This window comes from Lithobates pipiens, unplaced genomic scaffold (genome assembly GCF_037356315.1).
Source record: "Lithobates pipiens isolate NorthernLeopardFrog02 unplaced genomic scaffold, aLitPip1_a1.2 Scaffold_8, whole genome shotgun sequence".
NCBI classification, from domain to species: Eukaryota; Metazoa; Chordata; class Amphibia; order Anura; family Ranidae; genus Lithobates; species Lithobates pipiens.
Genome location: NW_027507903.1, coordinates 208,306,828 through 208,333,434, shown reverse-complemented (window position 1 = coordinate 208,333,434; position 26,607 = coordinate 208,306,828). Strand labels below are relative to the sequence as shown.

The 26,607-nt window shown below is 43.1% G+C and overlaps 1 protein-coding gene across 7 annotated transcripts in view; it reads left to right on the top strand.

The window, feature by feature from the left end:
* The window catches only part of ST7 (suppression of tumorigenicity 7), a 249,405-nt gene that overhangs the window by 140,555 nt on the left and 82,243 nt on the right, over positions 1-26,607 (top strand). For 5 of the 7 annotated variants that reach the window (XM_077471736.1, XM_077471735.1, XM_077471741.1 and 2 more), the window contains 5 exons: positions 155-217; positions 3,741-3,816; positions 6,062-6,216; positions 9,638-9,735; positions 23,408-23,522. In XM_077471736.1, the coding sequence (XP_077327862.1) occupies positions 155-217; positions 3,741-3,816; positions 6,062-6,216; positions 9,638-9,735; positions 23,408-23,522 (507 nt within the window). The remainder of the gene's footprint in view (positions 1-154; positions 218-3,740; positions 3,817-6,061; positions 6,217-9,637; positions 9,736-23,407; positions 23,523-26,607) is intronic. The other 2 variants (XM_077471738.1, XM_077471737.1) reach the window with 1 other exon arrangement.

The following is a 26,607-nucleotide window of genomic DNA, read 5'->3' as shown; positions in this document are numbered from 1 at the left end:
CAGGCATTAGGATGGTTTCTAATTTCTTGTGATGGGTAAATCGGTTTGCACTTATTAATACAGGTTTCCTGATTTAAGCCTTATATGTTTTTGGACAGAGGTAAGTAAATCAACCCAGACTAATTGTTATTTGCATATGATTATTCCTATTTAGAGAACAACCGAGTCCTCCCTTCCTTCCAGGTGTGCCCAGCAGCAGAGTCCCCCCTTAGTCCAGGTATGCCCAACAGCACAGTTCTCCCCTTACATCCAGTTGTGTCCAACAGCAGACCCATTGCATGCACCCACTTTGCCACATAGAACGAACAAAACCTCAACAATAGTAAAACAACTCCTCCCTCCAGGCCCACTACCCCAACTTGCTGTGAGCCAAGGTTTGAGGAGAAAAATAATTGCAGATCAGGCTGGTAGAGTATAGGTATAAAACATGCAGTAGAGTAGCCACAATAGTCTGCTAGTAGATGGCTTTTTGACCCTGCACTGGGTAAGCATCTACTAACAGCGATATCATAGAGCATGTTCAATATTTTTAATGCAGGGGAACTGTGAGAAATGCAGTATATTTGGATACTTTTGACAATCCAGTAAGACATTCAGGAGGGCCTCCCTACAGCAACACACGATCTGTCTGGCTGCAATGTAATTTGGTCTTACACTTAGGACAGACGATTAGAATATCGGACAAATTATAGTTTTTTTTGTATGCTAGTCTCATATTGAAACCTCCAATAGGTTACTAAAGTTATGAAAATTCTCATATGACAGAATACAAGTTCAAAAGTGATGTAATGTATTCTTTCATTTGTGAGCATTCTTTTTGTACAAATGCCATACTAATTGCACGTAAATCGTTCATTCTGTTGTACAAGAAACATTTTTGTGCTTGTCCCTTCAGATATTTTCACGTGAACTGTCGTGATCGGCTCTCGAAAGCTGTGTACTAATAATCAGATTATCCGACGATCGTTCCGAACGTGGTATTTTTTGTCCTTTTTCTCATCGTGTGTACTAGGCATTAGGTTTCTTTTTATTAGAGAAAAGGTGTGAGGAAGGAGACGCAAACCAGACAGTAGTGCTTTTGCGGATGGTGTTGCTATGGGAGGAGAATAAGCAAATGGGTGATGATGGTATTTTTGTGTCCAGTATGTGAAGACAAGTCAGGATGTTGAGTGGAGAAATAGGGCTGCAAAGTCTCTGCTTGGCACCACAGCATATGTCCAATTAGCGAACACCACCAATTAGTATCGGGCAAAATAATAAAATGAGAGGTTTATGTGTGGACAAGGAGTGTTTCTGGCTCTATAACGCTCTCTGGAGTCCAGCCGGTAAAGCACTTGTAGGTTTTCTTTTAAGGCACCTCCCACAGCTTTTTCTGAGTAAAGCATGCTGTAGCGTATATCTTGGTCTCTGGGTCTCTTCTTTATGTTGGAAAAAACAGCTCACTCTTTCTGAGTTGAGGCTGAAAAATCAGGATATACAGTATTGCACTGGTTTTACCATAATAATTCAGATTTTTCAGGATTCTAGCTTTTCATCTTTTATCTTGGGAATGCAGGATCAAAGCTATCATGGCTCTGGGAGGTGCACTTGAGGGTGGGGTTCTTCTTATATGAAGTCTGTGAGCCCTCTCTATAGCAAAATGTTTAGAAAAGCATTGTTACCCCATAGTATCCTTTAACCACATCTCAAGATAGGATTCCGTTTTCCTACCTTCTGCACTCAGTAGTTGTAGGTTTATACACTTCTGTAAGTAATAATCTATTGTCACAGTCTCTATTTGTTGAGTGAGGGAGGACTGATTGGCTTCTATAGCATACATTATTTCTGGTTTGTCGCTGGTTGTTGGCTCGGATTGTGCATATTGTGTTTACCCTTGGCTGTAGCTCATTCTCTCTGAAGGAAAGGGGCATATGCAGGTTGCAACAGAGAATGCTTCCCCAGTGAGTGTGGTGATACCATGTTGTCTTAAGCAGTGTTTCTCAACCTTTTTTCAGTCAAAGCACCCTTTAAAATTATGGACAGTCATGAGGCACCCTTTAAAAATTATGGACAGTCTTGGGGCACCCCATTCTAAACATCCACACAAGTAGAAACCCAACATTAGAGGTGATTTATTCTTCCAAAGCAAATACACTTTTGCAAACTGGTACTGACTAGTATTCCAATATTTTTCTCCATCACTCACTGCTTATGGAGAGGGGCAGGGGAGGGGTCAAACAAGGATTCTATGCAGGTGACTGGTGTCGTCCTTATCATCTGGTATTGTTATTGGTCATTCGGATGATGGTGGCTAGAAGGTTGCTATGGTGGACAAGGAAAACCTTGGCTTTGGGTAAATAAAAGGCAGCTTTAGCCGCACGCCGCTTTTTATACAATTTGTATACAATTTGTGGAAAATTTTTAGGCATTTTGCCAAGGTACCCCGGTTGCAAAGGGTTGGTCTAAAGCCTGGGAGTTGGCACCATCTTGCCGCACCCTTGCGAATTTGACAGACACTCACTTGAGCCACAGGTGTTGTCGTGCCATGTTTTCACCATACCAGAGCAGCAGGGTGATTGGGTGAAGATGCTGAAAACAGCAGTAGATGTCAGCTTTCATACTGGAGACATGTCCCTATCGTCATTTTTCTTTGCCTTCTATAAAATAGACAGTGTTCTCCTATCCATACATGGGGGTTAAGCAAGTCTGTGAATATGCAGTGATAGCATAGCTTTGTTACCAGGTGGTGCTGTAAACAATGTCAGGTATGAATTACAGAAGGTTATCAAAAGAACTACACATTGGAGTGGTAACTTCACATACACAAGTGTTTCTCATTTTCTGTCACCATCATTTTTACAGTATTATTATATGTGAGCTAGAATAACTATATATGTGTATTCCTTAACTTTCTATGCTTGTTATAATGCAGCAGTATGGTAACTGTCACCAATCGAGACAAAGACTGGTAAAAACAGAAATGCCATCCCTTTTTCTTTTCTAATAAAACTTGTTTTTATTGCGGTCTGTTTCCTTTGTTGAAGAGATTCTGCTTGCTCTGTCTTGGTAACAATACATAAATGGAAACCTCAACTAAGGCATGGATGGCAATAAAAAAAAAAAAAAAAAAAAAAACCTGACAGAGGTTCTAACTCTATGAAGTCTACAATTTGGAAGAAAGATTTTGGCCGGGGTTTCACTTGAAAAAATACCTTCTTCGGTCTCTTAATTTTGTAGAATAACATTTTAGGTGCAGTAAGTGATACATATGTATAACATTTTTCTTTAAATACAATTCTCCAGGTGTATGTTAATCTACATTTTTTTTGATTTTTTTATTCAGTTTAACAAGTAGCTAACATGCTAGCTTTCTGTCCATGCAGGGGCTAGCATTGACGGTGATAACAAAAGTTAGCTTACAAAAGTAGACAAAATGCAGCAGTATGACAACAAGAACTGATATAACAGATGATAATCTACATTTTTTTTAAACAAATTTAAAACGTCTTCCTGCCAATAGGAATATATTCAAATATGAGCCATGTGATTATAATAAGCATTTTGCTAGTTAGTATTTTTTTTATTTTTTTTACTGCTGTACTATAACAACCAAGAGCAGAAGTGTGTGTTAATGTATAGTCGTAAAGTAATGATTTTTAACAGCCATATTTTACTGTTATGTAATGATTATTTTGTTACATTTTAAGCATTTTTGCTTTGTTATATGTGTTCTATTTTTTCCTGCCTTTGTCTTTAAATAGTAATGCAGAAGGCATGGCGTGAAAGAAACCCACAAGCCAGAATTTCTGCTGCACATGAAGCATTAGAATTAAATGAGTGAGTAGCCATGTCCAACTCAGTAGTCTAGCTATATCCATGTGTGTGTGTGTGTGTGTGTGTGTGTGTATATATATATATATATATATCTCCCGTATTTATCGGCGTATAACACACACATTCATTTTAAGAGGGAAGTTTCAAGAAAAAACTTAAATTTTTGTATTGCCGTATAACACGCTATTTGCACCCGATTTTCATGGTGAAAAAGTGGGTGTTATACGCCAATAAATACTAGTAGTAATAATGTGTGTGTGTGTATATGTATATGTGCGTGTGTGTGTGTATGTGTATATATATATATATATATATATGTATGTATGTGTGTATATATATATATATATATATATATATATATATATATATATATATAGTGATTGGTTGTGTCTTCATAGGATAGACACAAATGTGAGCATGACCAAAGGCTGAAGTAAAGTGCAAAAATAGCCAGCAAGCCAAAACATTTTAATTTCACTAAAATATGTTCTGATTGGTTAGTGCGCCATGGCATGTTGCTCTTTTATTTACTAGAATAACATTTTGCACTTTGCCAAATTCACTGCTGGCCCAACCCATTTAACAAAAGATCATTCCATCAACTTTTGCCAAAGAAACCTGCTGGGAAATTTTCAGCAAAATCGTGGCTACATGTAAACAGATATAGCTGCTATATTGGCTATTAGGATCCATCTGCACTTTAAAACATGGGTAGGGGAATCTTTGCAGACACACACACACACACACACACACACACACACACACACACACACACACACACACACACACACACACACACACACACACACACACTTTCCAAGAGTGCATGGTGAGCTGTTATAGCAGTGGTTCTCAACTCCTGTCCTCAAAACCCACTAACAGACCAGATTTTAAGTATTACCTTGGGGAGATGCAGACTAGAATACTGCATATCAATACTGAATCACTTGGCAGCAAATGTTATATCACCTGTGATGTGTTTAAATTGCAAACCTGGACTGTTAGTGGGTCCTGAGGACAGGAGTTGAGAACCCTTGGCCTAGAGCATACAGTCACACCAGCTCTGAGTGCCGATTGCACAGGTTCCTTCAGCTCTGAAAAGGATTTCAACCATAGATACTCAGTGGAGCAGGGCGGTGGTGTGCTTTTGAGGGAAAGAAAGCTGGATATAAATGTATCAAAATTTGGTCAGTTCAGCGGGAACCAGCCAAATTTTGGTACGTGTGTAGCCCTGTCTGTTGAACAACGGTCCTGCTGGAAAATCAGCATTTAATCAGCTGGTGCAACACTGTTTAGTGTATTCTGGCAAAGGGAAGAGTCCTTGTTCTCAAAATACAGTAGCATAATGGAGGAAATGCCTGCATCCTTAGTCTGAGGATTTTTTTTGTTTATGTTCAATTGGCTGTCTGAATGAAAATCTTTGTGTGTGTATATGTACCATGCTTAAGAAGTTGGGGTGGGGATTTAAGTGAAGATCAGTTTGGGAGGGTGAGATTAGGTTTTCGTAAAGGTATGTCCTTTATACAGATTGAGCCTATGTGGCAATGAAATGATGTAGACTATATTATGAAGATTCTGCAATGAGATCGAGCTCAGTGTTTGGATGCAGATTTCCAACATTATCATGGCAAAGCAGTTACAGGATCACAGTCTGTGTATTAGTACCACCGTTGTTGGTTTTTACACAATTTTTAACTTGTGTTATAATAAGCATTACATTGTATTTCAAAAATTAGGTTTTGGTTAATGTGTTTCCACATGGGTTCCTTTTTCCTTTCTGTTCCTTTTTTCCTTTTTCCTTTTCCTTTCTGTTCCTTTCCTTTAAACCAAGGGTTGGCACAAGCTGTTTCTGGAGAAAACTTGGCTTTTCTTGATTGTACTGCTAAACCATTTAATGCAGCATAAAAAGCCACCTTTTCTCTACCACTAAGGATGTAACATTACCAAGCACGTTTATGATAAAGGTAATGAGCACCCTCTAATGCAGCAGTAATTGAAGCAGTCATGCAGAATGCATTATGTATGATGGTCGAAGAACAGTTTCTTTGGCTGCTTTATGAGCCAAGATAAGGAACCCTTTTTGTTTTTAGCCATAAATTTGGGAATAAACTTTTACGCAAGGCCAGGCATGTTGGCATTAAACAATATTCTGTATACATATAATATGAAGAGACGACTTGACTTCTCTCCAGAATTATATTCACTATCCTGAAATATGTTTTTTTTTTGTCTTTTATATTCTCTGCAGATGTGCTACTGCATTTATTCTTCTTGCTGAGGAAGAGGCGACTACTATTGTGGAGGCGGAGAAGTTGTTTAAGCAAGCACTTAAGGCTGGAGAAGGCTGCTACAGGAGAAGTCAACAGTTACAGCATCATGGTTCTCAATATGAAGCCCAGCACAGTAAGAGCCATCTTTTCTATACAGCCTATTGCTGAAGTGGGATTTACGGTCCCATCCAAGTTACAAAAGTTAGTTTAAAACGAAAATCCAGCATAGGCCCACTGCCTTGTAATCTTTTAGGGAAACCTTTCTGCTGCTAGTTATTTCACATACAAAGTGAAATCTGCCTGTAACTTCTCTACAGAAGCTCAGAAAAGCGGTATTTTACCTAAAACCAAAAATGTTCTATATTGCAGCTTTTTAATCCTTAGACGTGGTGGTTATATTTGTTTTCTTTCTCCTCCCTCTGTGTTTATCTGGTGATCCCCGCCTAACAATTGTACTTTTATTTTCTTCATCAGCTCCTCCCGTAGTAAACTTTTTTTTATCTCTTGATCCTCCCTCTGAGATTGTAATCTTTAATTAGCAGAGCCCTCTGAGTCCTCCTGTATCAAATTGTATTGTAACTATACTATCTGTCCTTATGTTGTAAAGCACTACACAAACTGTTGACGCTATATAAATCCTGTATAACAATATTATGAAAAGCCACAGGTTTTGTTACTGGGAAGAAAAAGCTCAAAGCAATTTGGAACCTCTTCTGAGGCCCTGCAGCTTCAATAAATGAACTGCAGCCAGGTAGTATATCTACAGTGGATATAAAAAGTCTACACACCCCTGTAAAAAAAAAAAAAAAAAAAATCCGGTTTCTGTGATGTAAAAAAATGAGACAAAGATAAAGCATTTCAGAACAGAACTTTTCTCCACATTTTTAATGTGACCTATAAACTGTACAACTCAGTTGAACAACAAACTGAAATCTTTTAGGTGGCGGGGAAGTAAAACTACAATAATATGGTTGCATACGTGTGCACACCCTTAAACTAATACTTTGTTGTAGCACCTTTTGATTTTATTACAGCACTCAGTCTTTTTGTGTATGAGTCTATAACAGCATGGCACATCTTGACTTGGCAATATTTGCCCACCTTTCTTTGCAAAAACACTCCAAATCTGTCAGATTGCGAGGGCATCTCCTGTGCACACCATCTTCAGATCACCCCACAGATTTTCAATCGTATTCAGGTCTGGACTCTGGCTGGGCCATTCCAAAACTTTAATCTTCTGGTGAAGCCATTCCTTTGTTGATTTGGATGTATGCTTTGGGTCGTTGTCATGCTGAAAGATGAAGTTCCTCTTCATATTCTGCTTTCTAGCATAAACTTAAAGGTTTTGTGCCAATATTGACTGGTCATAATTCCCTCTACCTTGACTAAGGCCCCAGTTCCAGCTGAAGAAAAACAGCCCCAAAGCATGATGTTGCTGCCACCACCATGCTTTACTGTTGGTATGGTGTTCTTTTAGTGATGTGCTGTGTTGTTTTTGCGCCAAACATATCTTTTGGAATTATGGCTGAAAAGTTCAACCTTTGTTTTATCAGACCATAACACATTTTCCCACATGCTTTTGGGAGACTTCAGATGTGTTTTTGCAAAATTTAGCTGGGCTTGGGTTTTTTTTTTTTTCATTAGAAAAGGCTTCCGTCTTGCCCCTCTACCTCATAGCCCAGACATATGAAGAACAAGGGAGCTTGTCACATGTACCACACAGCCAGCACTTGCCAGATATTCCTGCAGCTCCTTTTAATGTTGCTGTAGGCCTCTTGGCAGCCTCCCTGACCAGTTTTCTTCTCGTCTTTTTACCAATTTTGGAGGGAAATCCAGTTTTTGGTAATGTCACTGTTATGCCATATTTTCTTCACTTGATGATGACGGTCTTCACTGTGTTCCATGATATAGCTAATGCCTTGGAAATTCTTTTGTACCCTTCTCCTGACTGATACCTTTTAACAATGTGATCCCTCTGATGCTCTGGAAGCTCTCTGCGGGCCATGGCTTTTGCTGTAGGATGCGACTAAGAAAATATCAGGAAAGACCTACTAGAACAGCTGAACTTTATTTGGGGTTAATCAGAAACACTTTAAATGATGGCAGGTGTGTACTGACTCCTATTTAACATGAGTTTGAATGTGATTGCTTAATTCTGAACACAGCTACATCCCCAGTTATAACAGGGTGTGCACCCGTATGCAACCACATATTTTAGTTTTACCCCCCCTAAAAGATTTCAGTTTGTTTTTCAATTGAGTTGTACAGTTTATAGGTCGCATAAAGGTGGAAAAAGTTCTGAAATTATTTCTTTGTCTTATTTTTTACATCGCAGAAACCTGACATTTTAACAGGGATATGTGGACTTTTTATATCCACTGCATATTCTTTGCTTTGGAATATATGGTCCAGGAGATTTGATCCAGTTTCCTTGGTTGGATGTTTATAATGGTGTGATTGATCTCTACAACTTGAGAGCCACATTGTCTGGTAAGAGGCATGCATATATGTGGTGATGGCAATTGGTTAAGAACCTCTACACGTTGGTTTTTGTTGGAGTTACAGCATGACTCTTCACTGGCAGATCTATCCTATTTATAGGACTGTGTTATAATATAGTTATATGAATCTATATACTTCATGATTTTTTTTTTGTTTATTTTTTTGTTACCACTTGGATAAGTTATTGTGATATTTTGAGAGAAACACTGGTTTATTTATATATTTTGTCTTAAGTCTTGTGTCTGACTTACACTGTTGCAGCTCTCTTGTTTAATAATTTATTAATTATAATGTTTTTTCACATATCGCGTTAAGAGGATTGTTTTTTTTTTCATGTAGGGAAAAGCGCAAAGATTTTCTTTTTGAAAAAATATTTGAGTGCCTACACTCAGCATAAGGCCACATTCACACCTGCCTGTGATTGGTTGCAGGAGGCAGCGCCATCAAAAGTAATGGGAGCCTGCCTTCTCATGTAACTAATCTCGGGCACTGCCACACCCTGCTTCGCTATTTATATCCTTCTATTGCCAAAATCTTTTGCAGTGCTCAGAGTCCCTACTGAACTGGCTTAATTTCGATCCATCTATGACCAGCTTTACTGGTCACATCACCAGGTAAAAATAAAGAAAAGAAAGCTAAAAAAACAAATGCAGCCACCACATCTGAGAAGCTGCATTATAATCTATGTTTGCTTTTGGGTTTCGTACCTCTTCAAGGTGCCTGGTCTGCCTTACTGACCTCCACTAAAATCTACTAGGTGGCTGATGTTCATTGCAAATATAAGTCTGGATTATGAAGTCTAGTACACCTCTGAAAGGGGAAATACTTGCTAGAGTGAAGATTGCTGGATGTTCCAACTCATTAAACATTGTTAAATTAAGCTCATTGGGGTAGAGATACCATATCGTGTTGTGCTTTTTTTTTAATGAAAAAAGCCTTGACCTGGCACTTTTATCAAAGTTATGGGGACCAAGTTTACCTCAGGGATTACAGCGTGTTCCTTGGCATGCAACCTTTGTATGTGTGGCTTCTAACCATTCTTTATCTTTTAGGGCGGGACACAAATGTACTTGTGTACATTAAAAGAAGATTAGCAATGTGTGCAAGAAAGTTGGGCAGAACAAGGGAAGCAGTAAAGATGATGAGAGATGTAAGTGCTTTGCTTGATTCACCCTTGTAAATGCTCTTTGTTGTTGACATACACTTGTAATCTGTGGTCTATGTGTCAGCTATTAATACATGTTGAACCATTTTCTGTTATTAGCGTTAAACTCTGAGTTACTCCCATCTCAAATGACACATCCCTGCATGCTTCTGTATATAAACAAAGGTGTTGGAGATGCTGGGTAATGTCATTGACCAAATGTGGTCAGCAATGTAATCCAGGATCTGTCATTTACTGCTGCTACATAACAGATCCGTGGCTGCTGTTTGTAAGAAAAAGTTGCTTTTAAAGGAGTACATTGTACTGCTCTGCCATTTTATGTGCAGGTTTAAGGAATGCCCAGAGCATGTTATTTAAAGCCAAACTCCAGTTATTATGTAAGGGTTAAAACATATTGTGGGCCAGTGTTGCTAAAACATATTATGCATATCGCACATCACTATGACTTCTGGGGACTGCACAATATACTGTAGCAGAATTTGCTACATACAGTAAGCTATGTTGCCTTCAGCACTGCTAGGACTGATTTACTGCTGCTTCTTGTTGTGGCCCTTTTTAAGCTGCATTTGAATTTTGTATTTGATTTTTTTTTTTTTTTTACATTGGTACATGTTCACCTTGCAGTGTCCAGCTGCTCATGCCTTATTTAGCAAAAGCTTTTAAAGTGGCCATAACTAGTTCAGCTATTTGGTTGTGGTATAGATGTCTAATGAGTGAAGCCTTAAGCACAAGTTTGTGCCCATTTTTCTCAACTGGCTCTTGACTGTAAAGTGAAGGTAATCCAGCGGCTGTTTGGCCAATGATCACTTTTACAGTGTAGGGGGCGTGGTTCTTGGGCTCTCCTACTCTTACAGGGAGCCCTGGACCACAGTGACAGGCAGGAGGACACAGACAAACATTCTCTCCTTAATCTCCTCTGCCCGGAATGCAATTAATACCAACGATCATGTTGTTAACTTCCAATTTAAGAGCTGTTGTTCTCTGGCTGATCCAGCCAGAGAAGCATGTAAGCAAGCAGATCTCTGGTTAGATTCTTTGGAGGTCAGTCTTTTAGACCACCAGTGTCTCCATAGACTATCTGTAACCTGCATAGTGCTATTACATGGGTGTTTGTAAACTGAGCTGTAAAGGCTTTAAAAGAAACACCTACAGTACCTTGAAAAAGTTTTCATACCTCTTGAAATTTTCTACATTTTGTCACGTTGCAACCAAAAACGTAAAATTATTGTATTGGATTTTATTTGATAGATCAACACAAAGTGGCACATAATTGTGAAGTGAAAATAAAATGATAAATGGTTTAAAAATGTTTTACAAATAGTAATTTGAAAAGTGTGGTGTGCATTTGTATTCAGCCCCCTTTACGCTGATACCCCCTAACTAACATCTAGTGGAACCAATTACCTTCAGAAGTAACCTAATTTAGTAAATAGAGTAATTGAATCTCAGAATAAATAAAGCTGTTCTTTGAAGCCCTCAGAGATTTGTTGGAGAACCTTCGTGAACAAACAGCATCATGAGAGCCAAGGAACACACCGGAAAGATCAGGGATAACGTTGTGGAGAAGTGTAAAGCAGGGTTAGGTTATAAAAAATATCCCAAGCTTTGAACATCTCACAGAGCACTGTTCAGTCCATCATCCAAAAATTGAAAGATTATGGCACAACTACAAATCTACCAAGACATGGCCATCCACCTAAACTGACAAGCCGGGCAAGAAGAGCATTAATCGGAGAAGCAACCAAGAGGCCAATGGTAACTCTGGAGGAGCTGCAGAGATCCACAGCTCAGGTGGGAGAATCTATCCACAGGACAGCTATGATGCCTCATACACCCGATCAGAAATTCTGCCAGCAAAAGTCGGATGTGAGCTTTTGGTCAGAAATTCCGACCGGGTGTATGCTCCATCTGACTTTTGCTGGCAGAAAAAGTTCCATCCGAAATTGCTTTTGTCTGTATGCAATTCGGACGCACAAAAAATCATGCGTGCTCGGAAACAATTTGACGCATGCTCGGAAGCATTGAACTTAATTTTCTCGGCTCGTCGTAGTGTTGTACTTCACCGCGTTCTTGACATCCTCAGAGAACTTGTGTGACCGTGTGTATGCAAGGCAAGCTTGAGCGGAATTCCGTTTGAAAAACCATCCAAGTTTTTTCTTGATGGAATTTCTGATCGTGTATATGGGGCATAAGTCATCCACTCCACAAATCTGGCCTTTATGGAAGAGTGGCAAGAAAAAAACCATAGTTGAAAGAAAGCCATAAGAAGTCCTGTTTGCAGCAATTGTGTTATAACTTTTGAGGTGGCCCCCATAGTTCTTGTGATGACATAGGTCTTAGAAACTTCTGTTTCTAACCCACACCCCTCTCCTGACTGGCCATCTCTTCAGTCAGTAAGCGGCTCACTCTCGGCCTGTCGGCAGCTGCTTGAAAAAACTTGTGTCTGTGGAGCCAGCCCATCCATCCATCCAGTGGTCTTCTACTCTGAAGCACGGATATGTCCCTCGCAAAGGCTCTCTATTGGAGGAACTGTTTGATGCTGTTTATTCACCTTCACTTGTGAGTGTATCGATTTTATTCTTTTATAGCCCATAAAAGATGTTATTGCACCATGAGCCTGTGCGCTTGTATTTCCTTTTGTTTTCACAGCTATCAATTTCCTGTTGATCACTGAGCTGCCAGGCGCAAGATGCTGGCCAGATTGTTTCACATTAGGCATTCTCATTAACCACTTGCCTACAGGGCACTTACACCCCCTTCCTGCCCAAGCCATTTTTCAGCTTTCAACGCTGTCGTACTTTGATAATTGCGCGGTCATGCTACACTGTACTCAAACACATTTTTTATCATTTTCTTCACACAAATAGAGCTTTCTTTTGGTGGTATTTTATTTGATCATTTTCATTTTTATTTTTTATTTTTTTTACTTCGTTTCTGTCAGTAAATTTTGTAACTAAGTAATTTTTCTCCTTTACTGATGTGCGCTGATGAGGCAGTGCTGATAGGCAGAAATGGTGGGCATTGATGAGGTGGCACTGATGAGACTGCACTTGTGGTCACCGATGGGTGGCACTGATGGGCACTGATAGGTGTCACTTGTGGGCATTGATGGGTGGCATTGATAGCCAGCACTGACTGACATTGCTAATGGGCACTGATTGCTGGCAATGGTGGGCACTGATTGGTGGCACTATATTGTAATCGGGGCACTGATGATCAGTGCCCTGATTACATGTGTAGATGTCCCCCTGCGTGCCGCTGATCGGCTCTCCTCGCCACACACTCTGTCAGTGTGAGGCGAGGAGAGCCAATTACCAGCATCTCTGTGTTTACATGTGACCGGCTGTGATTGGACACAGCCGATCACATGGGTAAAGTGCCGCGGATGCAGCTCTTTACAGAGATCGGGGTCACGCTGTGTCCTTGCAACACGACACGGCCATTCTGGGATGCCAGTAATAACGCTGTCCCAGAATGGGAGTGGGCGGCAACTAGTTTATTTATTTTATTTATTTTCAGTTACTTATATAGCGCCATCAATTTACGCAGTGCTTTACATATTCATTGTACATTTACATCAGTCCCTACCCTCAAGGAGTTTACAATCTAAGGTCCCTAACTTACAGTCATACATACTAGGGACAAATTAGACAGGATCCAATTAACCTACCAGCATGTCTTTGGAGTGTGGGAGGAAACCGGAGTACCCGGAGGAAACCCATGCAGGCACAGGGAGATCATGAAAACTCCAGGCAGGTAGTGTCGTGCTTGGGATTCTAACCAGCGTCCCTTCTTACTGCTAGGCGAAAGTGCTACCCACTACACCACTGTGCCTCCCTAAACTAGTTAAGGTATTCCTTGGCCAGTGTGTTATCACTTTGGATTGGACATTTCTAGCACAAAGACTATTTTTTCTTTCGTTCATTGACAGACACAGCACCATTAATCTTGACCGTAGTGTTATTACGCCACCTTCAGGAGAGGACTAGGCAGATCATGTAATACATGTGAAAAAACAGCAGAACCATACAGTTCCGCCCCAGGGGCGGTCCCTCTGGTAATAACACCTCAGCCTGCTTCCTGCAGCTCAGTTTTTTTTTCTGCCTAGTGAAGGAGAAGGACCTAGGCTCCCTGCCGGGACCACCGGTCCTGGGTATTTTTGCGCAAGATTTTAAGATCCTGTGATCTTCTATCAGCCGGCTGGGTGACAGGCTGGATAATATAGATCCTTGTGGTCTCTCCAGCCTGGCCATCGAGCGTTTGCAGGCCCTAGCTACGCGCTGGGTTGGCCACAACATGACCCTCAGGCTCCAGGGGCGGCCGGTGAGCGCAATGCTCCGGGGCACACATATGACCGGACTATGGATGTCTTTGTCACAGCGTGCCGTGGCCCGCAGCCACCCTGTACTGCTCGGGTGTGGGTCTGTGATGGGATGCCTCCAGCTCATCCGGATGGTAAGTACAGCTCTCCCTGCCTTGGCAGGACAGAGCAGCTGGGCATTCCCTGGGAGGTTGAATTAGGCGGTCCCTCTTCTCACTTTCTTCTCTCCCTGTCCCTGTTTTTCCTCCCCCTGTGGGGGATGCTGCATGACTGGGCTGTAGTGCGGTGTGTGTACCTGAGCCAGGGGTCCTCAGATCCTTGATTGGGGCTGCGCTGGCTGTCATCTGCCTCTCTGCTGGTGTCTGGGCTCTCCGTGTGCTGCCGCCATAGTGCTGATCCCCACCATTATCTGTGTATATTCTCTGTGTACAGTTGTTTGTCGGGCATTTTCTGTTGGCCTCTGTGAGAAGCATGGTCAAGCGGCCATTTTCTCAGAGTTCAGCAGCCATTTTCCCTGTGGTTTTTTTTCTCTATATGGTTTTTCTCCCCATCGCTGGTTCCTGTACCTCAGAACAGTGTGTTGTGTTTTTTTTTTTTGTCCTAGACACGTGGGAGCTGACACTGGACCAGTAACAGCACGGTGCAGCAATCGGTCAGGCTGGTGAGTCCTGCGGTGGGGGCTCTGTAGCAGCTAGGAGGGTGGGATTGAGCACCTTGTCCTAAGTCCCCAAGGGTGGTAGACGGGGTGGGTCAGCATGGCGTCAGAAGCTGGCGTTTCTTCCCCAGAGCTCCCTGCAATTGCAACCGGCTCCTCTGCAAACCGTGCAGTGCCGTTGGATGCTTGTTGGCGGTCCTTGAAAATTCGTTGCCAGGGTGGATGCAGTATGCGGACGCAAGGGGGGTAAAAAAACTACCCCTGCCCCCCGTCCTCCAGAAGAATTCTGACTCTGACTCGGGCCCCGCAGTGACTGGCGGCCCCTGCTCTGATGTGTCAGGATGCTGACCAGGACCGATCGAACAGTGAGGATGATTCCGTGTCTGGGTCCACGCAGGAAAAATCGCTAGTTGGCACACTTATCACCGCTGTCTGTGATATCCTGAAAATACAGGATGTGGCAAGATCCTCTGCCGTGGTGGCGGTCCCTTTTGGGTCCCGTAAGCCAGCCCGTACACCTAAGGTGTTCCCGTATCTGACTTACTTTGATAAGTTTATATACAAGGAATGGGGAAGCCCGCAATGGACCTTTTCGGTCCCTAAAAGCGGTGCGTTATCCCTTTTGAGGAAAGCCTTCTGAAAAAATGGTCAGTTTCCCCGGTCGTGGACCCCCCAGTATCCAGGTTAAACAAAGTAACCACGATCCCGGTCAAGGGCCCTCTCTTTCCACTCAAAAGAGGCTTTTTTGTCTGCCCGGGACCTCAGGTAAACTCTCCCAGTCCGACAGGGCGACTACTGAGGGACAGAAGCGTCCCTGGCCTCGCAAGCCTGTAGGCAAAAGTGCTACCGCATGAAGGTTTGCCCCCACCAGACACACAGGTGGGGGGGTCGCCTTCGGGTGTTTGCAGCTCGGTGGGCCTCTCCGCTGTCCAACCAATGGGTCTGCGAATTGATTTCATCGGGCTGCAAGATATAGTTCCTCTCTTGGCCACCAAACAGATTCTTTCCCTCTAGTATACCCTTACTCCCGGGTCGCCAGGAGGCCCTGTTTGGGGCAGCAAGGGACCTGATCAGCCGCCGGGTGATGGTACCTGTTTCAGAAATGGAAAGGTTTCAAGGATTCTATTCCAATCTGTTTGTAGGAAGGGGTACATCCAAAAAGGAAGGGGTACATCCAATCCTGGATCTGAAAGCCATCAATTGCTTTATGAAAGTACAGAGGTTCAGAATGGAATCTGTTCACTCCGTAGTCACTGCACTCCATCAGAGGGACTCCCTTGAGTCTCTGGATATCCAGGACGTGTACCTGCACATACCCATATGCCTCAGGCATCAGAGTTTTTCTGCAATTTGCAGTAGGGGAAGACCACTACCAGTTTGTGGCTCTCCCCTTTGGCCTGGCTTCTGCACCCCGAGTCTTTACCAAGGTACTGGCTCCAATTCTGGCATTGTTGCGGCGACGTGGGATCGCAAATGTGGGTTATCTAGATGATCTCCTTCTGAGAGCAGCTTCCGCCTCAGAATTAAGGATGTGGCGATCACCATGCAAACCCTACAGGAATTTGGGTGGGTGTTGAACCTCAAGTCGGGATTAGTGCCGACCAAGCAACTGGCATACCTAGGCCTACTGCTGGACTGGAAGCGAGAGTGTTTCTCCCTTCAGACAAGCTGCAGACTCTCAGAGCTGCAGTGAAGCTGTTGATGAATCGCAGATGGTCGTCGCTGCGTTTCTGCATGCGAGTTCTTGGCCTCATGGTGGCCTCCTTCGAGGTGGTACCGTACGCCCAATTTCATACCAGAGTCTTGCAGAAGGAGTTATTCTCAAGATGGGTCAAATCTCCGTTATCCCTGGATCGACAGATTCGGGTGAGCCAGATAATCAGGGACTCTCTTCTCTGGTGGCTGAGATCTCCGGCCCTTCGGTCCGGGAAATCGTTCCTGCCTCTTCATTGGACGGTGATCACAATGGACTCCAGCCTGACCGGCTGGGGTGGAGTACCTGGAGTACAATCGACCCAGGGTCTCTGGTCGAGGGAGGAATCCCAGCTGCTGATAAATGTGCTCGAGTTTCAAGTGATCAGGCTATGCCTCTCCACATGGTCGATGAGACTACGAGGTCTTCCGGTCAGAATCCAGTCAGACAACGCCACAGCGGTGGCATATGTCAACCATCAAGAAGCAACAAAAAGCTTGGCTGCAGCAGGGGAGGTCACTCAATCCTTTGGTGGGCAGAGCAGCACGTACCGGCCCTGTCGGCCATATACATCCCGGGAGTAGAAAACTGTCAGGCAGACTATCTAAGTCGCCAGATGCTGGACCCAGCAGAATGCATCAGGTGATGTTCAGGCTTCTTTGCCTGTGGTGGGGCACACCAGATGTGGATCTTCTGGCCTCTAGGCTCAATCGAAAGGTGAGGAGGTTCGTGTCCAGGACAAGAGATCCTTGGGCGGACACGTCAGATGCGTTAGTGGCTCCATGGGAGCAGTACCGGCTGATTTACGCCTTCCCTCCGCTCACACTGTTACCACCTCTGTTTCGCAGAGTGGTGGCCAAGGGGATTCCAGTAATACTGATTGCCCCAGATTGGCCTCGGCGTCCTTGGTACGCCGACCTGGTACTCCTGGTGGCAGATGCGAGAAGACCTTCTGTCACAAGGTCCGATACTCCATCCTGCTTTACCATCGCTGGTTTTAACGGCATGGCTGTTGAAAGCCAGGTGCTAAGGAACCGAGGTCTGTCGGACTCTGTAATCTCCACTATGCTGAGGGCACGAAAATCTTCTTCTCGGAAGATATACCATTGTACGTGGAAAGCTTATATCTCCATGTGTGAGGAGATGGGGTGGCATCCAGGCACCTATTCGGTGTCCAGGATCCTGCTGTTCAGATATACATGAGATGTACAGATATCGGCCTTGACTGTTTTTTTTTTTTCCCAACGACCCCTGGTGTCTCACTCAATGGTGAGCACCTTTGTGCAAGGGGTCCGGCATGTAGTCCCTCCGGTGCGTCCACCCCTACCTCCGTGGGATCTGAACCTGGTGCTATCAGCGCTTCTGAAACCACCATTTGAGAACATCAGGGAAATTCCCTTGTTGACTCTTTCCCAGAAAGTGGTCTTTCTAGTGGCTATTACATCTGCCAGGAGGGTTTCTGAACAAGCGGCCTTGTCTTGCACGTCTTCCTATCTGGTTATCCACAATGATAAGGTGGTGTTGCGTCCGCAACCTTCTTTTCTGCCGAAGGTGGTTCCGGCCTTCCATCTCAATGAAGACATTGTGTTACCATAAGGGTATATCTCTCTGCCATGGCTCCCTTCCAGAAGTCAGATTCTCTGTTCGTTTTGGTGGCTGGTCTGAAAAAAGGGCTGGTTGTCTCGTCGACCACCATTTCCAGGTGGATCAGACAGATCGTGGTCCAGGCTTATGCCTTGAAGGGGCAGGTGCCCCCCTTTCCTGTCATGGCCCATTCCACCAGGGCAATTGTGACCTCTTGGGCCCTCCGACATCAAGCGTCAGTCTCTCAGGTGTGTAAGGCTGCGACTTGGTCGTCCTTTCACAAAGTTCTACAAAGTTGATGTAAGCGCATCTTCTGATGCTTGCCTTGCCCGCAAAGTTTTGCAGATGGCCATGTAATGTTGCAATTTACACTTTATTCTTGTTACAGAAGTTGCATTTGATTGTCAATGCATTCTGATGCATACAGTGGTGTGAAAAAGTGTTTGCCCCCTTCCTCATTTCCTGTTCCTTTGCATGTTTGTCACACTTAAGTGTTTCGAAACATCAAACCAATTTAAACAATAGTCAAGGACAACACAAGTAAACACAAAATGCAATTTGTAAATGAAGGTGTTTATTATTAAAGGTGAAAAAAAATCCAAACCATCATGGCCCTGTGTGAAAAAGTGATTGCCCCCCTTGTCAAAACATACTATAACTGGTTGTCCACACCTGAGTTTAATTTCTCTAGCCACACCCAGGCCTGATTATTGCCACACCTGTTCACAATCAAGGCATCACTTAAATAGGAGCTGCTTGACACAGTAAGGTCCACCAGAAGATCCTTAAAAGCTACACATCATGCCGAGACCCAAAGAAATTCAGGAACAATTGAGAAAGAAAGTAATTGAGATCTATCAGTCTGGAAAGGGTTATAAAGCCATTTCCAAAGCTTTGGGAATCCAGCGAACCACAGTGAGAGCCATTATCCACAAATGGCGAAGACATGGAACAGTGGTGAACCTTCCCAGGAGTGGCCGGCCGCCCAAAATTACCCCAAGAGCGCAGCGACGACTCATCCAAGAGGTCACAAAAGACCCCACAACAACGTCCAAGGAACTGCAGCCCTCACTTGCCTCAGTTAAGGTCAGCGTTCATGCCTCCACCATCAGGAAAAGACTGGGCAAAAATGGCCTGCATGGCAGAGTTCCAAGGAGAAAACCACTGCTGAGCAAAAAGAACATCAAAGCTCGTCTCAATTTCTCCACAACACATCTTGATGATCCCCAAGACTTTTGGGACAACATTCTGTGGACCGATGAGACAAAAGTGGAACTCTTTGGAAGGCATGTGTCCAAGTATATCTGGCGTAGAAGGAACACTGCATTTCATAAAAAGAACATTATACCAACAGTAAAATATGGTGGTGGTAGTGTGATGGTCTGGGGCTGTTTTGCTGCTTCAGGACCTGGAAGACTTGCCGTGATAAAAGGAACTATGAATTCTGCTGTCTACCAAGAGATCCTGAAGGAGAATGTCCGACCATCTGTTCGTGTACTCAAGCTGAAACAAACTTGGGTTCTGCAGCAGGACAATGATCCTAAACACACCAGCAAGTCCACCACCGAATGGCTGAAGAAAAACAAAATGAAGACTTTGGAGTGGCCTAGCCAAAGTCCTGACCTGAATCCTATTGAGATGTTGTGGTATGACCTTAAAAAGGCCGTTCATGCTCGAAAACCCTCTAATGTAACTGAATTAGGACAATTCTGCAAAGATGAGTGGGCCAAAATTCCTCCAGGACGCTGTAAAAGCCTCATTGCACGTTATCGCAAACGCTTGGTTGCAGTTGTTGCTGCTAAGGGTGGCCCAACCAGTTATTAGGTTTAGGGGGCAATCACTTTTTCACACAGGGCCATGATGGTTTGGATTTTTTTTCACCTTTAATAATAAACACCTTCATTTACAAATTGCATTTTGTGTTTACTTGTGTTGTCCTTGACTATTGTTTAAATTGGTTTGATGTTCCGAAACACTTAAGTGTGACAAACATGCAAAGGAACAGGAAATGAGGAAGGGGGCAAACACTTTTTCACACCACTGTATGTTGACCCCAAGTTCTGATGCGGTTGGTTCAGATGGTGACTCTTCGCTTTGCAAAGCACCTCTGGTTGTGGGTGAAGTTATGTTTGCTGTTCCCACCTCTCATTATGACACTGCTTGGGGACGTCCCTATGGTCAAGATTAATGGAGCTGTGTCCATCAATGAACTTCAGAGAAAAGGATTTTACGGTGAGTACAAAAATCCTATTTTTTGTTGTATTTTTTTGTTTACAGAGAACCCATGTTGAGGACACAGCAAACACGCGGAAGATGGTGCTCTAGTCAGATGAGACCAAAATTTAACTTTTTAGCCTAAAAGCAAAACGCTATGTGTGGTAGAAAACTAACACTGCACATCACCTTGAACACACCATTCCCACCAAGAAACATGGTGGTGGCAGCATCATGTTGTGGGGATGTATTTCTTCAGCAAGCATAGGGAAGCTGGTCAGTGTTGATGAGAAAATGGATGGAGTCGATCACAGGGCAACCTTAGAAGAAAACCTGTTAGAGTCTGCAAAAGACTTGAGACTGGGGTGGCTCGCCTTCCAGCAGGACAACGACCCTAAACATACAGCCAGAGCTACAATGGAATGGTTTAGATAAAAGCATATTCATGTGTTAGAATGGTCCAGACCTAAATCCAATTGAGAATTTGTGGCAAGACTTGAAAATTGCTGTTCAGACGCTATCCATCCAATCTGACAGAGCTTGCAGCTGTAATTGTAGTGAAAGGTGGTTCTAAAAAATATTGACTCGGGGGCTGAATACAAATGTATGTCACACTGTTCAGATATTTATTTGTAAAACATTTTGAATATAATTTTCCTTCCACTTCACACTTATGTGCCACTTTGTGTTGTGTTAGGCCGCGTACACACGCGGGGACTGTTCGGCCAACTTTGTCCGTCAAACAGTTTCGGCAAACAGTCCGCTCAAAATTAGCATGGACGGACATGGCCACAAACGACGTACGAATAGTTTGCTGAAACCGTGCGCGATGACGTGAACGGCACGTACGACGGGACGAAAAATACGACGTCCTATACACTGCATTATAACTTTCGGCGTGTAAAGCCTTTCTGAGCATGCGCGGAACTTAGTTTGTCGAACAAGCCTACACACGAGGGAACTATTCGCTGAAACAAGGTTTCAGCGGACAGTTTTTCGGAAATTCCGAAAAACCTTGTTCAGCGGACTGTTCGCTGAAACTGTCCGCTGAACGCCCACACACGGGCGGACTGTCCGCCGAAACACTGTTCAGCGGACAAAGTTGGCCGAACAGTCCCCGCGTGTGTACGCGGCCTTAGTCTATAGCATAAAATCCCAATAAAATATGTTTGTTTTTGGTTGTAACATGACAAAATGTGGAAAATTTCAAGGGGTATGAATGCTTTTTCAAGGCACTGTGTATAGCATTTTTTAGGTATCCTAGTTTTTCGTAAACTTAACATGTTTGGTATCTATTTACATAATGCAACCTAATTTTTTATATTTTACCAAAAAAGTTGGGTAATTTGTGTGTTTGCACTAAATTTGGTCTTGCTATATTTATTCCTGAAAATATGCATTTAATAGAGAGTTGCGCAAATATCGTGCAACATCATTGTAACAACTTTTTATTTGCAGGTCCTCTGCTTTCAGAAAATATGTAGGGTTTAAGCTAAAAAAAAAAAAAAAATTGATTTTTACATGTGTGCAAAAGAATTAAAAAAAATTCCTCTTGTTTCTGGTTAAAAAAAAAAATGTTCAGCTCACATAGACTTCAGTACTTTGTTCAGGTTTGTTTATTTCTTTTGGGTTTGCCAAATCTCTTGCGAGCCAAACTTTGCCTGGTTCGCTGATCCCTACCTTTTTAAGGGCTGTATTCTTATCATTTAGGATCCATGGCTATCATTGTGTGGTTGTTAAAATAATGAGTTGCTGATTCTGAGTATTCAGCTTTAAATCCAGTGCCCTTTTTTTAAAGCACTTTGAATGCCAATCAAAGCAGCTGTCACTAACTAAAATGGTTGCCTTGCAGTCCTGTACACACTGTTGCGTTTGCCCTGCTTTGCTTCAGAATTTATATCGTAGCATCTTCAAAGCTTACATAGAAGTCCTTCACTGCGCTCTCTAACAGCACCTGCTGCTCTTGAGGGGCACTTATTCAGCACTAGCTTCACTTTGTTTTAGAGTTATGAGATATCTGGATTATGTTTGGCATGACCATCTAAAGAACATATATTCAAATATTGAATGCCACAAATGTGTGTAATATGTACTGAAAAAAATTGAGAAATAATCAAACAACTATAAACAACTATAGATATCTCTCCCTCAGCATTCACGGTAAAGATACAATATACTATAATTAATATATATATATATATATATATATATATATATATATATATATATATATATATATATATATATATATATATATATATATATATATATATATATATATATATATATATATTACATGCTCCAAACTGTGTTACATCCAGGGGTGTGGACCTCCATTCTGTACATATTTATAATACAAAACTCAATCTGTGTTGTTGTGGTCTCTTCTCTATCCCAAAGTGTGGGTGTCCATGGACATTCTTTAAAATATGTGGGGATTAAGATTGTACAGTAACATGGGATAGAAGTGAACAGTGCTGCCCCACTAGTTATGAGTGGTAAATATTGTTTAGCCAGTACTGTTAGACCCCTTTCACACCAGGGTGTTTTGCAGGCGCTATAGCGTTAGAAATAGCGCCTGCAAAACGCCCTAAAGAAGCTGCACCATTGTGTGTAGTCACACTACAGCAGTGCGCTAGCAGGACGTCAGAAAAAAGTCCTGCCAGCAGCTTCTTTGGAGCGGTGTGTTTACCGCTCCTCCACTGCTGCTGCCCATTGAAATCAATGGGGCAGCGCTGTAATGCCGCCGGCAAAACGCTGCTATAGCTGCGTATTGCCGGTGGTTTTAACCCTTTCGCGGCCGCTAGCGGGGGTAAAAGCGCCCCGCTAGCGGCCGAAATGCGCCGCAAATAGCGGCGTTTTACCGCCGACGCAAGGTGCGGTGTGGTGTGAAAGGGGTCTTAGGGAAAAGTAAAGTAAAGCAGAAGCAGGGATATAGAAAATATGGTGGCTAGAAAAGCCAACAATAATAGAAAGTAATGTACTTATATTTTAAACCTAATGTAATAATCGTATGCACAAAAGTCACTTATCAAGATGTATTTTTATCTGGCCATTTCCTATTTCAGATGTATGTTGCTCAAATGGGCTGCTATATGATGGCGATATGATCCTCAGAATAATTCTCCTGTGTACAGTGTGAGCAAGCATTCATTCTAAATAGAACTGTGCTCTGTCCTTTTTCGTCTAGTTAATGAAGGAGTTCCCACTGCTGAGCATGTTCAATATTCATGAGAACTTATTAGAAGCTCTGCTAGAGCTCCAGGCATACGCAGATGTGCAAGCAGTTTTAGCAAAGTACGATGGTAAGTTCACTTCTTGTACTTCAATAGTTACAAGAAGCTATATATTTTTGCCATATCGCTATTAAATGGTTGTTTTTCAGGCTATTTTTTTGTAAGCTTTCCTGCTAGGCACCATGTTTAGAATCCTAAAAAGGAGCTGAACTCTGAAAGATGTACACCCCCCCCCCAAAAAAAAAAAAGGCAGGCAAACCAGTATTGCCGGTGGACTCTTTCACTCTGCAGCTGATTTTGCCCCTATTATTGACTTACCATGCTTATGTTTTGTTCACTGTTTGTATGTGAAGGTGGTCATCTTGGAAGAAGCTGGATTTAGACAAGATTTTATGTCCTTATGTCGGGGCCTTTAGCTAATGGAGTACCCTCACATAAGAGGACAGCACTTGAGAATTTTAAGACAAAAGTAAAAATGTTAAGAATATTGCTTAGACACAGGTAACCTTATTCACTTTAATGAGGGCCCCAACAGCTGCTAATACCTATAGTTCCATTTTTTTTTCTACTCAGTACAGTTGTTCCTGGAAGTGAGGAGAAGACGCCCCTGGTGTATGCTGCAATAGCAGCTCACAGAGCTGAGGATGATCTCCCCATCCAAACGTGATAGTGATGGGTGGCTCAGTGGTCAAGCACCTGTGCTAGCACATGGGACAAAGGGGATTTATATGCCCTCCCATATCAGAAAGTACCAAGTATGCAACTTTGGTTTCCCAAACAAATAGAGCAACAGGGGAGCTAAGGAAAGGTAAATGTAGCATTTATGGGGCCACCAATAAATTTATACCTGTTGCTCTGCTCTGCCCTGCATTGGTAAAGCACAGGTCTTCAGGTGCTTTTATGTCAAAGCATTATACACGTCTTAATTCTCAGTCTTTGTCCCAGAAAAGCAACAGTCCACGCTGGTTCCACTTTTCCTGGAATCTAGCTAGGTCATTGTTTGTTCATTTATTTTTTGAGAAATGCAGAACACCTTGTAAGTGCCCAGAGATGATATCATACAGATCATTCCAGAGTATATCCCAAGACCACCCTTCTCCATTATTTCTATAAACAAGGACTCCATGTGGCCAAAAAAGATAAGTTTGATGTGCTGGCCTTAAGCAATTCAGTGATTCTGTTTTTCTTCTGCATTTTTTGCCCTCATCGCATCGATTCATCAAATTGATCATTAAATTGTCCTAGATCTAGCACTTTGTATTGCTATATTGCTTTTTTATGGTCTCTTAGACCTACAACATTTGACTACTTTTGGATTAAAACGACAAGTTATTTAAAACTTTGTTCTTTAATGTAAGAATTATAAATTCTGTTTGTTCATCGAAAAAATATGTTTATTAAAGATTAAGCATCACAAATTGCCAGATTTACATAAGGAACATCTGTAATTAACACTTTATCCAGCATTGAGCCCAAATAGCCTTTCCTTAGTCAGATCCACTGGGGCAGGCAAGCCCCGGGACATCCAACCACGGTGACCATAATCGCACATATTTAAGCGCACATCCTCTATGTTGGTAAATAAGCTTCTCCATTCCTAACACTTCATCTGCATTTTTAACCCATTCCCTTATCTTTGGGGGATCCTCGGATTTCCAATGAATCATAATCCATTTCCGTGCCTGGAATAAAACTCTGTGGAAGGCTTCTCTGGTGTGGTGTGTGCTTCCCGGTCCCATTTTTCCATTACACCCAACAGGCAAGCTCTCAGATCCAGTGGAAGAGATACTTTAAATACTGATTTAACTTTAGTCACCACTCCCACTCAGTAAGGGTGTAGTTTTGGACATCTCCATAAAAGGTGTATGAGGTCTCCATAATCACACTTACAGCGTGTACACATACACTCAGATTGCATGATGAAAAGTTTTTACTTTTTTTTCCCTTATCGTCATTCAGGACAGCCACTATGAGAGAGATGGTCTCCTCCTCTTCCTCTAGGAAACCCTGTGCCAGCCTATAAATTCTTACTTCCCCTGCCTGACCTCAGTTCTAGTGTTTCCTCCGGTGGGGAGACACTGTGGATGGGACCAGGCTTGAGAGCAGCCAGGGGGACTGCGACCATTAAAAGAGCCCTTATGGAGACAGGAGTTTTCCTGGGCACATTTAGTTTTTGTTTTACCTGTAACTAAAGCCACCCCTTCCTTGCTGAGCGCGGCATCAGGTTGCGGGGGGCCCCTATCGCGTCCACAGGGCAGCAGCAAGGAAACTTCCACTCTCCTTGTACTCCATATGGGCTGCATTGTTTGGAACCTGAGCACTGGACGGCGGGTGACGTCATTTTCGGCAGAGGGCGGAAGTGTTACCTTTGACCTGTGACTTCCGGTTCCAGGTCACGGAGCCGATAGGGGGCCGGGCACAGGCTACAGAGAGTCTGTAACGTGCACAGGCATCGTGCGACTCCCTGGAAAGCAACCACCTGCAGTCATGTCGGAGGCAGATGCAACGACTCATACTGACACCACCTCCAGCCTTCCCAAGGTAAGAGCACCCCGGAGAAGGATCATCTCTATCCGGGATTGCCCCTCCTAGTATGGTTCCTATCTGGGGGGGCAGACCCCCTGGGTGGTCAGGGGGGCTCAGATCCCATGTAAGGGGGGTCTAGTACACTCCCGGGGGGTTGTTTTATGCCTGCTTTTTTGTAATGTGTTTTTTTCTGGTCCATGTTTTGCAGAAAGCTACAGAAAAGACTAAATCAACTCGTGGCTCTAAGAGGAAGTGTGCATCCTGTAGAGATGTTTTAGGGGAGTCCTGGACAAAAGTTTTGTGTAAAGGGAGCATAGACTCCCTGGTCAAAGAGAGGGAAGCTGAGCAGGAGTCTGGGTTGGCAGCCTCTGTAAAGGAGCTCTCATCCACCTTTTCTTCATTTAAATCACTTTTTGAAAAGCTCCAGCTCCCCCCCAATCCCAGTCCACACAACCCCACCACAGGCTCAGGGCTCTGTACCTGCCTGACCTGCGACTTCAGCTAGGGCAGAGCAAATTGCAGGCCCTTCCGAGGTGGAGCAAAGGCAGCCAGATAGTGGCACCTCGGACTCCCAGGAGGAGTCAGAGGGTGAGGACAAGGATGGGGAGTCCAGAAAGCCCTCTAGGTA